The sequence below is a fragment of the Melitaea cinxia genome, chromosome 30, assembly GCF_905220565.1.
Source record: "Melitaea cinxia chromosome 30, ilMelCinx1.1, whole genome shotgun sequence".
Lineage (NCBI taxonomy): Eukaryota > Metazoa > Arthropoda > Insecta > Lepidoptera > Nymphalidae > Melitaea > Melitaea cinxia.
In genome coordinates, this window is record NC_059423.1 from 8,219,575 (window position 1) to 8,237,047 (window position 17,473).

Consider the following 17,473-nt stretch of genomic DNA (forward strand, 5'->3'; position numbering starts at 1 on the left):
AATTATTTTCGGGAGCACACAGAATTCTCATTAAATTTTTCTCACGGACGTAGTAAATACGCGCACTTGCTTCCAACGTCAGGCCTCCTACTGTTCCGCGGTATTGTTTCGATAGCAAAACTGACGTTTCTAATTGGATAATTCAAATTAGATGAAGTCTAATATAAGCCAATAAGCGTTTAGAATCTGCCAGCACGATATTTGAATTTTGCGCGTTTTGCAGTTACGCGGTATTTACAAACTGCTCTTACGCGGTTTCGCACGCGCAGCGACGATATGTTAGTGGAGATAGAGAGTTACGTAAAAAAACTAAAAACATTAGCGTACAATATTCACGGTATTACAAATGTTACATTAAATTAATTGCAAATTGCAATTAATATGATTTACTGATTTACAGTTTCCTCTCACCCTTTGGCTCGCGATAAGCGGACATTGACGCTGCTTCAAGGGTAACATTGTACATAATACCCTTCATACGTCTGTTAGATCTTTAGCAATTAGCGATAATCGTACAATCATGTTTGTGTAGTCATTTTGGTTCTCCCCACCGTGCCTCGGAGAGCACATTAAGCCGTCGGTCCCGGTTGTTATCATGTACACCTGATAGCGATCGTTACTCATAGTAGGGAATATATCCTCCAACCCGCATTGGAGCAGCGTGGTGGATTAAGCTCTGATCATTCTCCTACATGGGGAAAGAGGCCTATGTCCAGCAGTGGGATATTTTACTCTGATCTTAGCGTAATGATATATAGCCTTCGTCGATATATGTAACACCGAAAGAATTTTTCAAATCGGACCAGCAGTTCCCGAGATTAGCGCTTTCAAACAAATAAACAAACTTTTCAACTTTATAATATTAGTATAGATTTATTCTATATTTCTAGTAACTTGGTATCATTATTTATTAACTTTTCCTCTATAATAGCTTTTACCCGCGGCTTCACTCGCAGTTATTTTTTTTTTTAATAATAAGTATCGCATGTTACTTCTAATACCTCCAAGGATATGTGTACAAAGTCTCACGATGATCAGTTAAGTAGTTTTCGCGCGATAGCATAACAAACAAACTTACATTCACATTTATAATATTTTTATACGTTTCATCCTGTATAACCTTATAATATTTATATACGTTTCACCTGTATAACCTTATAATATTTATATACGTTTCATCCTGTATAACCTTATAATATTTATATACGTTTCACATGTATAACCTTATAATATTTATATACGTTTCACCTGTATAACCTTATAATATTTATATACGTTTCACCTGTATAACCTTATAATATTTATAGTAGGGATATAATATATTCAATAGCGTTCAATCTTAAGATTCCGTACGTGTACTCTCAGGCCTAACCTAATTCCATTCTAAGTGCTCATTACTGGGTTTTAGGTCTTTCAAGGAAAGAGCTGACAGGGTTAAATGTGACAAAAAGGTTAAGGTTATCTTACAAATGGATTCATAGCATGTAAAAGACTATATTTTACTTTAGATGTGCCTCGCGATCTTTATTTTTATTATTATTTCAAATTTTTTTGTTTTCGAACGAAAAAAAAAACCTACTTCAATTCACATCAACAAGTAGGTAATACACGTTGGTTGTCAAAAAAATAATCATTGCAATACGCGTTATTAATTATTTACAAAAAAGATTTCGTCACATCTCGATTAAATGGCACATTACAACAAGCACATCCAACAACCTGCATTGGAGCAGCGTGGCCGATTAAGCTCTGATCCTTCTCCTACACGGGGAATGAGGCCTATTCCCAGCAGTGGGATATTACAGGCTGTAACGTATACAGCAAGCACCAGATTTCGCATACAAAAATAATCATCAAAATCGTGACACAAAACAAAAATAGTCAATTTGACGACCTCATCTTCAAAAAGTCGTTAAAAATTATGAAGTCTACCCCTATTTCATAACAAAAGTGTATACACAAAAACCCACACGTTTCATTTCAGTCTGAATGCATATCTTTGACGCGGTAAATGTTTGCAGACTGCGTCTCCAGCGAGTTAAGGGTCCTAGATGGTTGCAAAATTACACTTAGGAAGATATGATCTAGGGTGGTCTAAGGGCTAAATATATTCGTAATACTATGAACACGTTGAACTGTGCTAGAGGATACGTAGACTTTCACTTTTTAAAAGTAAATATTTTTTAAATACATTATAATATAATTACTTTTTTTATTATTTTATTTATTTTTTTTTTTCATTATAATATAATTACTTTTTTTTAAATACATTATAAACCTAGACTCAAGGCAATAATCGAACCCACAAAACACGGAAGCAGGGTCACTGCACACAAAGCCATCGGGCTTGTCTAATATGCTGAGAATAATGAATACTTTTTTCATATATGAACCAGGCTGTAGCGGTAAAGGTTTAAATAAAACTGCGAAAAAAAAACACTATAAAAAATTGAAACTAACTACTTTCTTAGTACTATATATTTTTTTAAAAGGTCACACATTTCATATGTTGGCAACCCTGACCTGTCCAACACTGCCTCCCTTACCTTTCTGCTAAGCAGTAAGCCAAATATTTTTCTAGAACTTAGATCCCTTATGCGGAGGTGAGGCAGAAATGGAGATTATCATTTGCTCGGTAACTTGCATTACTGAACTTGTTTACCTTTTTAACCGACTTCAAAAAGAGGAGATTCACTATTCGATTGCATTTTTTATTGAACTAAAACTTATTTACGCACGCTTTACTTGTGGAGTAAGCTGGAGGATGCGTGACGAGAGCGTTACGAAAAGTGTAACCGGGGGAGGCGATCGGAAGTTGAGAGGGAGATAGAAATAGAGAGTCACGTTTCATAAGTTTAACTTCAGTCGTGTGGTCTAGAGCACACTCGTTTTTGATGTGAGATCTGACAGTATTATTGAGTTACACAGCAGCTTTATCCATAAAATGTAGATGTGAAGAGTCAACGCGGACGAAGCCGCGGGTAGAAGCTAGTGTAATTATATAATTGTAAAATTACGATTCGAAAGTCATTTTGAAGAGTACTAGAATATATTTTTATTTTGAGTGTGATAAACAAAAATTATTTACATCATAGTGATTCACATAATACATAGCTGTAATATTCTATTAATATACATTGCAACTGAGTTAGCACTTGTCAGGTTTTATCGTGTATATAAAGCTTGTATCAAGGAAACTGATTAACAAACATACGTTTGTAAATAAACGTGTAATCACTTTGTTTATATCCAGCTAGCTATCGGGCATTTTATTCTATTTTTGGCTTATAATTAAATTATTTTTACAAACAATCTACGTAAGATTTCCTGCGGAGGCTGAATGAGGGTTATGGAAAACTGACATGTTTATGAGAGGCCTATGTCCAGCAGTGGACTGTGATAGGCCGAACTGTGTCTAAGTATATTATTTTTAACATAAACACAGTACTTTGTTCTAAGTTATGCAACCTAATACCCATTTTACATAGTAGCTGGCAAACTAACTTACAAATTCCCGACAAGTATTTTTCTAAACTTTTCTGATATTTTGTAGATGGTTCTTATTGAAAAAGAAATTAAGAAAATTGATCAGAAAGATTTTTTTCTGTTATAGTAACAATTACTTTAACTGCTCGCATTTTATATTTCGTAATATTTAACGATATTTGTCACATCAGCTACTATTGAGACAAATATATATCACACTAAAACTTAGAGTGAAATTGACTGGGGTAAGAGGCAGAGTCACTGCCAACTGCCTCAGTAGGTGAGTCAAATAAAAATGTCATCAAACTTAATTTGTTAACGACAATTCCAGTTGACAAGTCCCTAGTAGCATTACTAACAATAAAAACTAAGAGTTCCTTCGTTTTGAACACAGGAAACTCAATGGTCAGTCTAATTAGCATAATTCTTTTTAGTTCTTTTGTACTTGAAGAATGTACATAACATTGTTTTAATATATATTTGCATTTATTATTTTAATATTATTTGCATTTTTTTTGGGCATAGGCTTCTTTCTCTATGTAGAAGAATGGTTGTCGCTTAATTCACAACACTTGGGAGGCAATACAAGATTTGCAAATTATATAATTTTTTCCCTTGTCTGTAAGAAATTGCTTTTGGATCATATTCTAGCTTTTCTGACAGTCTTAGGACTGCTTATTTTAAGTCTACTAACACAACTAATAAAAAGCATGTGTATATAAACGGTAAAATTCCACAAAGTTACCTAAGTCCCAGTGGATGTTGATGTACTAAAAATAAACAATAAAAAAAATGACAACATATAGCAGCAAAACTTGTGTTTTTCATTTATCTATAATATATATCTATAATATATATAAAAGCGAAAGGTCACTCACTCATCACGAAATCTCCGAAACTATAACACCTACAAACTTGAAATTTGGCAGGTAGGTTCCTTATAGGGCGTAAACGTCCGCTAAGAACGGATTTTACGAAACTCGACCCCTAAGGGGATAAAACGGGGGGTGGAATTTTGTGTGAAAGCCCTATGTTTTTTAAAGTAAGAGACTTGAAATTTGAAATGTATGTTCTATAGATGGTGAGGAGGTGTCCAAGTAATGCACAGTAATCTATATATATAAAAGAGAAAGGTCACGCACACTCATTACGAGAACTCAAAAACCGCTGGATGGTCCATCCATCCAGAATGGACAAAGATGAAATTTAGCAGGGAGGTAGATTATAGTTAGTAGATGTCCGCTAAGAACGGATTTTGCGATATTCCATCGCTAAGGGGGTGTAATTGGGGTTGATAGTTTGTATGAAACATTTACAACAGCTATAAGTTCGCCTGATAGGTTTTTTATACTGCAGCCTGAAAATAAAGCTAAAAATGTGGTGTATAGAGAGGTTTTATAAAAATAACTATTAAATTTTACTAACTTGTGGCTTTTAAAAAGTTACCCAGTGTGATAAGCATTTCAAGTGACTGAAATAAAAAAATAATTGCGTTAAACATCTTAATAGTAATGTATCTTCATAACCATGCGAGCGTAGTCGCGGGTAACAGTTAGTGTATTATAAAACAAAGTCCCCAAAAGTGTATGTGATCGATTCCCTCAAAATCTATTGAACGGATTTTCATGCGGTTTCACCAATGGAGAGAGGGCTTCAAGAGGAAGGTTTACGGAACGGCTAAGCCGATTTTGATAATAGTTTCACTGGAAGTTTGCTGGGAAAACTTTGTGACACACTGATAGCGAAGCCGCGGCCACTGCTAGTTTAATATATATAAAAAATGAATTGTGTATAGGAAAAACTGGAAGCCTTAGAAACAGAAAATACTCCACAAAAGAGTAGCACCTACCATATACATAACAATAGTAGTAAGTATATAATGAAAGTGAAATCATAAGGCGGACATTGTAAAAGAAAAAAAGAAATTTTAAAACAAATTATTTAAATGTACTTTCCTTTTTTAAAAATCTTTTTAGGTAAGTAAAATAATGCTAATTATCATAGTTAAGAAATCTAGATTTGAAGTTTCTAAATTTCAGGTAAATTGTAACTATTATTTATCATAGTTTCATTTACCTAGATTTAATACCTGTTAGATTATTTACTAATAACGTCTCTCTTGCTCAACTCATTTCTTCTCCCAGTGCTCATAACTTCCTAAATCATAAATTGATAATTTTTTGGTGTTTTTTTTTTTATCAGAATTAGGTTTGTATAAAAGAAAATTTCTAGAAAAGTCTATACAATTATATTATACATTCATAAAAATCTAATTTTGAAATGTAAAAAGTTCAGATTATAAACATAAATCAAAAAAAAAAAAATTATAATCTGCAAATTTGAAATTTTTGAATAGAATTTTCCGGACACTTGTACAGGGAATAAAACTAATTTAATTCTTTTCAAACCAAGTTAAATATAATGCAAATTATTAATAGATAACTTTAATCTTGTCCCTATTTAAAAAAAATTAGTTCTATAAATGTGGTAGGTATTGTGGCAATGTGAATTTGACTAGGTTTGAAAATAATCCCCTAACACATGTTCTAATAAGCAGATTACTACAATCCTTAACTAGATATAAAAGATAGTGAAGTTATAAACCGGCATTTCATCCTTCAACACTCTTTAGCTTATATAGAACAGATGTGAGCATATTCCATAATGTATAATGTATTGACACAACCAAGAAAAAACTTATATGTTTGAAGTTAGATTACTTATTAAAAATTGATTGTTATCTAGGTATAATAGGGTTGGCAAATAAATTTCAGGGTTAAAGTTGTAAAAAAAAAAGTACAGTTATACTTTTTTCTTTGTTTATACTTAGGGGTTGGACATAATACATGTTTGAGGGGGACCTTTGCTTAGAGTAATGAGATTTTTTTTATACTTAGGTATATCTTCAAAATATAAAAATCTAATTAATAGTTCCTTACGAAGAGGGTCTAGCTTTTGTGATGCAATAATTGTTAAGGGGTGCACAAATGTGACTAACATGACAAGAAAGGGTCAAAAAGTTAAAATTCAGTGTGACACTTTATTAACCCTTATCAGTTCATGAACAGTATTTCTAGTACTTTTTTTTTATACTAGATTGTTGAATTTATTGATTATTTACTTAGAATTTAGCATGAATAGTATTCTTCTTTTAAGCTTATGTAATAATCTGGGTTAGGCTTTAAATTAAGAACCGTCGAATTATCTAAGCTATAAATTTGAGCGTTTATCGGCATAATTTCACAACAAAAAAATAAATAAAAATAAACCCTAACCTTTCTAACTTCTAAATGGAGTTCTTACTCTAAAGCCTTGCCACAATCTGAATAAACTGTACATATTAGTATTAAAAAAATATGTTTCAAGTGTTTAAAGTAAAATAATATTGTCAACTCATTAATTCAATGAAAGAGTTATTATAGTGACTAAGCATTACAAATTAAAACATTTAATTAGGTACATTATGAAAAAATGTCATTCCATATAATAATCTTCATGAAATATTCATGATTCATATAAATTGAATTATAGATTCATAAATTAGCATCAATACATTCCATATACGGTATTGAGATGTAATAGAGATAAGATATGTTTAAATTATAATGATAAATGTTACAAGTCATTAATAATTTATGTTTTTTTGCACTTTGATTGCATGTCTGTTATTTTAAGTTCGAATATTTGTATTGCTCTTAATTGACGCTAATTTGAAACAGCGTCGCGCGAAATTATCATTCGTATCGTAAACAAAAACAATAAAACGAAAACTTTATAGGACATGACTCATACACCATGTTGAAAGCAGATGTGCGGTTCTCGACCGCTTTAGGTAATTAAAAATTACAATTATCTAAATATCATTCTTAATTCCTAATCTTTCGTTCATTACGCTTCTATTCCAAATATAAAAACCACTTACTTTTTTTATAGCGAGCAAGTGCAACGACAAGTGACCTGACGTTGGCGATCGCTTGATTAAAAAAAAAAATAAGCTGCAAAATTCCGTAGACCTGCACCACTGTAATCACATCACATCACACCCACGATTATAAACTTTCACGTCCATTTTGTGCGGTAAATATCATTAATTGTTTACATTTGTAATCACATATTAGAACTAATGAGTCCGACTACAGAGTATTATTGATAATTCTTTAGGATTTTAAACACAGATAAGTTCATTTTAAGCGTTTATATAATGCAGGCACCTTGCGTCAGTCGCTAGAAGTACTTTTAGGGACTGAATGGGACTGACAGAATTTATTGAATTGGTATAAAACAGATAGCAAAAATGTACACTACAGCAACAGAACGCAGATAGAGGATAGAAAATTAGAGATTGAAGAGAAGCTACCGGTGTTGCTACATCAAATAATCAAACCCTTTTTTCGTTTTATGAATGTAATAAATACTTATAAAAAATTCTTTTTATCGATCGAGTTATTGAATTGAGAAATAAAAAAGTATTATATCTGGATTGAACAAGTGAAGCGTATTTAATGTATTTTAATTCATAACAATTAAAATTTCGTAAAAAAAAAAGGACAAAATTGTTTCGATTGTGGTAAATTACTAGTCATATTTATTTAGCAATCTTAAATGAAATTGGCAAGAAATTGGACACATTAATTTGTCATACGTCAAATAATTTTGACATTTCCAAACATCTGCAAACTTTACCGTTCTACGGTAAATTAAAGCAACAAGAACAACCATTCAAGTTTCTAAAAAGATAAATAGTTTTAGCGATTTACTTGCAAATCATAACAAAAACAATATTTTATTCGTTTTGAAAAAAAAATTATACAGAAAACCACAAAATATCTTAAATAACGGTTAAGAAACAAAACGTTTTTCATTTGACGTCGTTACTTTGACAATTAACATTTTCGACGTTTCGTCCGTAACGAAACGCAGTCTCTTCGAAAATGGCTTCGCTGGTAAATGTTTTGTTGCGAAAAAGCGCAAATTTAGGGAACACTAAAGCGTTATTGGCAAATTTACCGGCAGTTTATAATGTGAAGTGAGTGTAATTATATAAAAATATATATAATAGCGTATATTTTTAACCGAAATGTAAATAAAATATTATATAACATTGAGATCCAGATACGAATTTTTCTATTTCTATTGATAATATTTAGGTTAAGTCCTTACATGATTATACTTTAAAAAAAAAGAGAATGTGATGTGACGTGAACAAATGTTTTTGTTTTCATTCTTATAAGCATAAGAAATATACTACTGTTAAGATATAATTTTCTTGTAGCTCTCAACGTAAAGCACATAGATGGATGCCAGACGAGTTGTTCGTGAAGCAGTTCGAGGGGGCTGTTATGTACCCTGAAGGAATAACGGCCCTTATGAAACATCCACCCTATAACAGTAAGAATTTTTTTTTCTAACCTATTAGATCTGATAAAAATGAACCCATATAGAATGTCTAAATTACCATTGCGTTAATTAAATTTAAATATTAACATTTATCACAAAAAGAAAAACGAATTTGACATCCCTTGTTATTTTCTCTTTTGTATTATTATCCAAAAACTCTTAATAATAACATTGCAGGTACTGTGTTTAGTGTAAAGGTACCAACTACAAACAATAACAAAAACAAATCTGACTCTTTTTAATAGTCTCAAATCTTTTTAAATTACAGTTGTCAAAAAATATCCATTTAGGTCTTAAATTATTTTTACCGTGTCATTAGTAATCTTCTAATTTTTTTTATCCTACTCTTACATGGAGAAAGAGGCCAATGCCCACCAGCAGGATGTTACAGGCTTGATCGTGACATCCTGATCGTGACGGTTTTCAACGACTAAGTAATGATATTTCACATTAATAACGTGTAGTGAACAAAATAGTAAGCATAACCTTAATATATATATTAAATATTATAACCTATAAATATTGGAAATATTTGGATAATAAGGGAAAGATAATAATGGAAAACTAATAAATTGGATCATATTTTTTTCCGTTTAGGATAATAATTGGGACTTAACTTCCACGCTGCTCTACTACAGATTGACATAACATTCATATCATTGTTCCAGACAGCTGTTCTGGTATAGTGGTACTATTGCAGGGTTATTGTAGTGTCTAATATTTGATGGTTAATACATCCCACTGCAGTGCTTAGAGCTCTTTTACCATGTAGAAAACAGGTCATAGGTAAATCCAGTCTAATTATGAAACTAATGTTTCACAGGTATCGTACCCCCGTCGGAGAAGCAGGTCCGTAACATGATCCTCAACTTTGGACCACAGCACCCTGCTGCTCACGGAGTGTTACGACTTGTTTTGGAGCTCGAGGGTGAGGTGAATATCAATATCTCATTTATCCTATTTTATATATGGCTAGGTTTACAAACAAGTGGTAACCACCCACCAGATGGTAAGCGAACGTGTACTTCTAACGTACTATATGTACTTGTTACGTACTTACTATATGTACTTGTAACGCCAGAACCATCCCAAGTGCATTTATGACATTAGTCTCGACTCTCCCCAAGAGCAGTCTAACTTATACAGGAATACAATACAGCTTGAAAGCACTATTATTTAGCTGTGATCTTCTATAAAGTCGAGGTGCTTCCACAGTCAGGTGGCTTTACCTCAGTAATTCTACAGGTTCGGAATTAAATTTAATTAAAAATTTTCAGATGGTACGTGGTGCCGACCCACACATTGGACTCCTCCACCGAGGCACAGAAAAACTAATAGAGTACAAGACCTACACACAAGCGTTACCGTACTTTGATCGACTTGACTACGTGTCTATGATGTGCAATGAACAATGCTACAGTTTGGCCGTGGAGAAACTATTAAACATTGACATACCAATCAGAGCTAAGTATATTAGAAGTAAGTGTGATGTGAAATCTATAATATAAAAATGAGTCGCTGAATGTGTTGCTAAGCGCAAAACTCGAGAACGGTTGGACCGATTTCGCTAATTCTTTTTTTAAAATATTCCTTGAAGTACGAGGATAGTTCTTACGGAGAGAAAAATTAAAAAAAAAAAAAAAATTCCTGAAAAAGTCTAAAAACAACACTTTTCTATACTCCCATACAAAAGATTTATGATAATACTTAAAAGTCAATTTGAACTTTAATACCATACGATAAAGTTTGTGTTAGGCGATACGAAGTTCGCCGGGTCAGCAAGTATTTAATAAAATACTACATGTTTAACTCTTACTGGCCCTGAAATGATTAGGAATCCTTTGTCAAAGGTATAGAAAAACACAACATCAAGGCAAACTTGGTGATGGGTCATATTGTCATTGGAGTTCTAACACCATGTGTGTCAAAATTACCAGCTCTATAGGAGAGCAAAAAAGTTATACTGTTATTAGATAACCCGGTGAACTTTGTATCACCTACATGTAGTGTCCCAGAAAGAATGGATAATCCTAGAGCGCTTAATAGTATGGTTAACAGACGCTCTAATAAAAATACACAAAAATAAAAATATTCCAAGATGTGCCAAAATATAAGGTTTTTAAAAAAAATATGTTACTATTGACCTCACTATACTTGAACCCGTCCTAACCCTGCTTCATAAACAAAAGCTGGGTAGTGTGGGTCACACTCAGGTAGTAAATACCGATATTATATGATCTTTATTACAATAAAAAAATATTATACTGTTATATTGTTGTATAAGTTATTAATAAATTCTAATAATATGAATTGTTTACCAACATGTAAATTCAGTGCCTTCAATCTTCATAGCAAACCAAGGGACTGAGTAATAGCAGGTCTATAGTGCGTTCAACGAGCCGAGATACCAAACGTAAACAAACCAAATGCGAGGTCATTCAACTATGCAGGGTTTTGTAACCTTTTTTTTACTTACACAAATTTTTAAAATGTAAAATATATTTATATTTTGATAATTACTGAATTCATCATTCCAGCCTATTGCAGTCCACTGTTGGACATAGGCCGCCACAAGTTCGCGCCAAAAATGCGCGAACTCATGTGTTTTGCCCATAGTCACCATGCAAGGCAGGCGGGTTGATGACTGTTAGATGGTTCTTCCGCCATCGTTCGGCTTCTTAAGTTCCTAGGTGGTAGCGAAACTGTGTTATCCCTTAGTCGCCTCTTACGACACCCACGGGAAGAGAGGGGGTGGCTATATTCTTTGGTGCCGTAGCCACACAACACAATTACTGAATTAAATATAATTATGTATATAAGATTTGATACTTCTTAAATAATAATTATAGAAATATAAAAATCACCCGAGCGCTTCAGGACACGGAATGAAATAAAAATAAATAATACAAAATCAAAGGGCTGTCCGCTTAAAAGCCAGTTAAAATATCGTTTGACCTCGCAGAGAGACGTGCAGCAGACAGCAAACAAACAAGATAGAAAGAGATAGACTATATTTTGTTTGTTCCGTCGTCGCTACGAAAAAATGATGGGCTTTGTTTACATTTGGTATCTCTTCTCGTTGAACAGACTTAGTTATAATGCTCATTGCGTAATATTTTCGTTGCAGATGTTTCTAGAATAAACATCAAAGATTTTTCTTGAATGTTTATGTTATAGATTAACATCTGGTTTTTGGAACATTTGACAAAATGATGGCATTTTGTCCAATGTTCCAATTTATCCAAACTTTAGACCAAATTTAACCTCTATCACAGCACTCTTCGCCGAAATCACCCGTCTGCTAAATCACATCATGGCCGTGGGTACCCATGCTCTCGACGTGGGAGCCCTGACACCATTCTTCTGGCTGTTCGAGGAGCGTGAGAAAATGATGGAGTTCTATGAGAGAGTCAGCGGTGCTCGAATGCATGCGGCCTACATTCGTCCTGGCGGTGTTGCTTTGGTCAGTTCCACTTTTTTTTTGCATTTTTTATATTAAAATAATGAAAATAAGTATCTACTTGACTATGAATTTTACAAATAATAATGAGACATGTAAGAACACGTTTTTACTACTAAAATACCCTTTCATAACTTCATTTACAGTATTTTTTTATACAATTTTTCTCTCCAAATATAATTTTGTTGGTTAGATAATTATTCGATTTCTCCCAAGTCCTTGAAAAATGTTTGATAGGCCGTATATTGTCTAGGGCCAATAGCGTCATGGTCATACTTACTCAGGGTCGGATTAGAGGTCTGGACACCTCGGGTCAACAAAAGAGTGGAGACCCCTTGGCCCCAAATTATTTTTCAAGTAAAATGGACATTTTTTTAAAAGGTAAAACGCGAAAAAAGAATGTGAAAAAAAAAGTTGTCCTCAACAAGTTAGCGCCAAAAATGGCGTGAACTCATGTGTTTTGCCCAGCAGGGCAGGCGGGTTGGTGACCGCAGTACTGGCTTTGTCGTACCGAAGACGCTGCTGCCCGCCTTCGGCCTGTTTACTTCAAAGCCAGCAGTTGGATGGTTATCCCGCCACCGGTCGGTTTTTTAAGTTCCAAGGTGGTAATGGAACTGTGTTATCCCTTAGTCGCCTCTTACGACACCCACGGGTAGAGACACTATATTCTAACTACCGTAACCACACAGCAAAGTTTACTAGTGTTTACCAGTCTCTATTCAATTTATCCTCTGCTTCCTCTCTTATGGAGGCCCCGGGGCTCATTTTCATTCATTTCATTCCATTGTAATTTCTTTCCAAATAATGAATAATAATCAATATATATACCTTCCCTTCAGGACATGCCGCTCGGTCTGATGGACGATATTTACGAGTTTTCTAGCAAATTCTCCGAGAGATTGGACGAAGTAGAAGACGTGCTAACTACCAACCGTATCTGGGTGCAAAGAACTCGTGATGTGGGCGTGGTCACCGCGCAGGACGCGCTCAACTACGGGTTCAGGTACCACCACCACCACCACCACCACCACCACCACCACCACTACCACTTACTACCACCACTCTTCAACTGTCTGTGTGTATACTGTAAGAGTGTACTTTATTCCACTAATAACTATGTATAAAAGGCTAGTTACTCACAAACGGCTTTAATGATCAGGGTCAATCTTTATATAAGGTCACACAGCTAAATAAGATTGCTCTCAAATTGTCTCGTGTTCCTGTGTGAGTAAGGCAGAGAGCTCCTGGGAGGATCAGGGGTAGGGTCGGCAACACAGCGATACTTCTGGTGTTGCAGGCGTCTATAGGTTACGGTATCCGCTTACCCACTCATCGGGTGCACCATACGCTTGTTTGCCTAGTCATATACAAAATAAGTTGATGTGTTGTGTGAATGATTACATCTATTGTTGCAGCGGTGTAATGCTTCGTGGTTCAGGCATCAAGTGGGACCTGCGTAAGAGCCAGCCCTACGACGCGTACCACCTGGTGGACTTCGATGTGCCCATCGGGACCAACGGAGACTGCTACGACAGGTAACTGCCCTGTCCTAGCTCGTTAGTAAGGCTTAGCTGGAAATATCTTCCTAAATATCAAGAGAAAATTGACTGGGATAGTACCTTGAACCTATTAGAAGAAATCACAGCTAAATAGACAAATTCCTGCCAGACCATCTGCTGTGTAACCGCTTACCATCAGGTACAAATAATGTTTGTTTGTCATTGTGCGTGCAGGGGATTTATAAAATCAGGGATTCAAGGACATTGAAATAAAAGACTGAGACCTTACTACGAGCAATGCTAGCAGTATATTGAAAAAATAAATTTATGTTCATCATCACCAATTTGATCAGTTGACGCCTGACCAAATATAAAGGCAATTATGTCGTGAAGTGAAGTTGATGCTTCAACAGTCATCATACTTGTGTTGAAGCCTTTTTGCTTTGATTATGTCTCAGTGCGATGCGGAAAGTGTCTTACTTGCTCTATTACATACGGGTTGTCATTAAAGTCTGCAATTAGTTAAAAAAACATATATCAATATTAGAACGCCATCTTTAGGGTCTGTGAATAAGTGTGTAGTTGGCACAGCGCCCTCTATCTTTCTCCTCGCTTTCCGGTGGCGTAAGTCTCTGTCAATATACCGATTATCTATACATATAATAAAATGGTAGGAAAGTCAAAACTGTACATTGAATATTTTTTTTAAAGAATACTTGGGGTGTGATCTACAATCGATACCCAAGCCAAAAATATAGTTTTTAGAATTTTTGTCTGTTTGTCTGTATGTATGTCCGGGATAAACTCAAAAAGTACCGCATGGATTTACTTCAAATTTGGCACTTGTTATTAAAAAGTCGGGTCAACATATCGGCTACATATTATCACGCTATCACCTACGGGGAACAAGCAGTGAACCTTTATTTCCTTAACGCATTCTGTAACAACGTGTAATCTAACGACGCATATTTGAATGTTGTTGTTATTATGTTAATAACAACAACATTCATATATGCTAATTACGTTTGCGACAGACAGAAGATCGAAAAAAACCGAAATTACTTTAAAAACTAACTTTATTAATATTTTTAATTAAAACAATTTAATCCTATAAACGATGATTCCACTTCGATGTGGGAATATGGAATGATCGCTTTTACAAAAAATAATTATTAGAACTAAATCCGTGAGAACATTACGCCGTTGCTGCATTGACACTTTTACTCAGTAAATATAGAATGAAATGCAACGTAGACAATCCCCATATCATAGTACTACGTAATTTGCTATATAAGCTAGCTTCACACTATAAAAATCACGCAGTATAAGTAACTAAGCCGATAAACATAATTAAATGAATATAAGTAGACAAGACAATTTTAAAGCAGCGCCATCTATGAGATTTTTCTGTAGATATGAAATGTAAAGAAGAAACGGGTAAATGAATGTTATTTTAAAAGGTATAATCGTAGGTAATTTTGGTGCTGTATAGCGTTCACGCAGACGACGTCGCGGGCAGCAGCTAGTATCTCTGATAAAATAATAATCCTTTGACATAACGGCATTGGTACAATAATATTCGTAACAGGTTTTTGTGTATATGTATGCATGCATGTGTGTATATTTGATTTTATTCTTGTTTTCTGTTATTTTAAGTCTGTACAACCTTTCCGCTTGTTTCACATTATCTCCTCCAAGCTGGTTGTCTGGAAGAGATCGCTGTTTAGCGATAAGACCGCCTGTTGTACATTTCTTTAATTGTTTAATAAATTGTAAACTTCTTTTAATGTGTACAATAAAGAGTAAATTATTATTATTATTATTATTATTGTTATTGTTATCCCGAAGCTCCACACCGTTCCGTCACCAGGAACTCGGAGGTTTCCTTTATCAAATCCAGCCTCCACAACTATCCTGCGATACTCCACGATCTGCTATACACGCTCCCACGTTTCCTCCAGGTACCTGATCCGCATGGAGGAGATGAGGCAGAGTCTCCGCATCATCGACCAGTGCCTCAACCAGATGCCTGCCGGGGAGATCAAGACCGATGACGCCAAGCTGACGCCACCTTCAAGAGAGGAGATGAAGGTACTTAGTGCTAAAGCTCATTATTCGCTGCAGGATTAGTATAGGTCTACCAGGAACTGATGGCAAATTTTTTAAAAAAAAATAGCGATTTTCATATGGCAACAAACAAAATGTCATCTGTCAACTGAAATTTCGAGGAATTGTTTTTCGTTTGGCTTCAAATTTCCTTTAAAAAATGGTGAAAATGTCGAAGAAACCTCTTCGATCGCAAGCAAGAATTATTGTTTTATTATTATGATTAATTTAACAAAAATTATCCTTATCAATAAATTATAAATAAGGAAAAAAAGTATGAAAACGTTTTATTCCTATTTCCCCAGTATTGCTAGCATCAATTTTTTTCCCCTTTTTGCCATCAGATCCTGGTAGACCTATAATTATAATTATATATTACTAATTTTATATTAAAACTCAGATTGTTTTTAAAAGAATGACTGCAGAGTTACTCGATACTAGTTGTGTATATACTAACCAAATCTTCTCGTCCGCAGACGTCGATGGAGGCTCTGATCCACCACTTCAAGCTGTTCACGCAGGGCTACGCAGTGCCGCCCGGAGCCACCTATACCGCTGTGGAAGCCCCCAAGGGCGAGTTCGGAGTCTACCTCGTCTCCGACGGCGGCTCCAAGCCCTACCGGTAACCTGTCTGCTGCACCAGCTCCTAGCGTACACTCACATGCACTGCACCACTGGCGCTACACTACACTACCACTGGTACCGCACTACCGCCAGTGCTACACTACCACTGTCATAGCAATGTTAGTGGTACACTTCTACTGGCACTACATTGTCATTGGTATGGCACTACCACTGGTACTGCACTCTCACTGGTACTGCACTCTCACTGGTACTGCACTCTCACTGGTACTGCACTCTCACTGGTACTGCACTCTCACTGGTACTGCACTCTCACTGGTACTGCACTCTCACTGGTACTGCACTCTCACTGGTACTGCACTCTCACTGGTACTGCACTCTCACTGGCACAGCAGTTTCACTGTTACTGCTCTACCAATCGTAATGCACTGCCCTTTGTACGCACTACCGTTGACACTACACTACCTCTTCTACCGTACTACAACACCACTGGTAGCGCTTAACCGCTGGTACTTTATTATGACTACAATAAATAACCTCTTTCCCCCAGCTGCAAGATCAAGGCGCCCGGCTTCGCTCACCTGGCGGCGCTGGAGAAGATCGGCAAGCACTCCATGCTGGCCGACATCGTGGCCATCATCGGGACCCTCGACGTGGTCTTCGGGGAGATCGACCGGTAGACCGGCAGATCCCGGCGGGGATGTCTGATCTACACGAAACCTAAGTGTCTAAGCTTTTGTCATTTACGAAAATGTGGAGAGGAGATCAGATAAGGAGAAAGAAATGTACATTTTAAGTTAGGCAGTAATTATTAGTGTATCGGAAGTCTTTCTTATCTTCTAAATTATAATTCTACCAGAATCAGATTGTAATATATATGTATATTAATATCATGCAATAGTGTTTCCTGAATCAGCAATAAAATACAGTGAATTTGCTCGTT

At 35.2% G+C, this 17,473-nt stretch overlaps 1 protein-coding gene and 1 long non-coding RNA gene across 2 annotated transcripts in view; one reads left to right on the forward strand and one right to left on the reverse strand.

Moving 5' to 3' along the window:
- Positions 1–7,856, reverse strand: part of LOC123668040 — a 40,790-nt gene extending 32,934 nt beyond the window's left edge. The window contains exon 1 of the long non-coding RNA XR_006745515.1: positions 7,409–7,856. This is a non-coding gene — a long non-coding RNA (uncharacterized LOC123668040). The remainder of the gene's footprint in view (positions 1–7,408) is intronic.
- Positions 7,857–8,373: 517 nt separating this feature from the next.
- LOC123668308 (NADH-ubiquinone oxidoreductase 49 kDa subunit) lies at positions 8,374–17,473 on the forward strand. Its single transcript, XM_045602069.1, has 10 exons — positions 8,374–8,512; positions 8,759–8,874; positions 9,707–9,816; positions 10,161–10,362; positions 12,159–12,346; positions 13,183–13,346; positions 13,759–13,878; positions 15,804–15,933; positions 16,425–16,570; positions 17,081–17,473. Exons 1-10 carry the CDS (start codon positions 8,418–8,420, stop codon positions 17,208–17,210), a joined length of 1,401 nt encoding a protein of 466 aa, XP_045458025.1. The 5' UTR covers positions 8,374–8,417; the 3' UTR covers positions 17,211–17,473.

What these genes read in the sequence shown, in the direction of transcription:
- LOC123668308 (XM_045602069.1), top strand. Translation starts at nt 8,418, where the DNA reads ATGGCTTCGCTGGTAAATGTTTTGTTGCGAAAAAGCGCAAATTTAGGG. An exon ending in TTTTGGAGCTCGAGGGTGAG is followed by an intron (nt 9,817 to 10,160) that starts GTGAATATCAAT and finishes AAAAATTTTCAG; the next exon opens with ATGGTACGTGGTGCCGACCC. An exon ending in CAGAGCTAAGTATATTAGAA is followed by an intron (nt 10,363 to 12,158) that starts GTAAGTGTGATG and finishes CCTCTATCACAG; the next exon opens with CACTCTTCGCCGAAATCACC.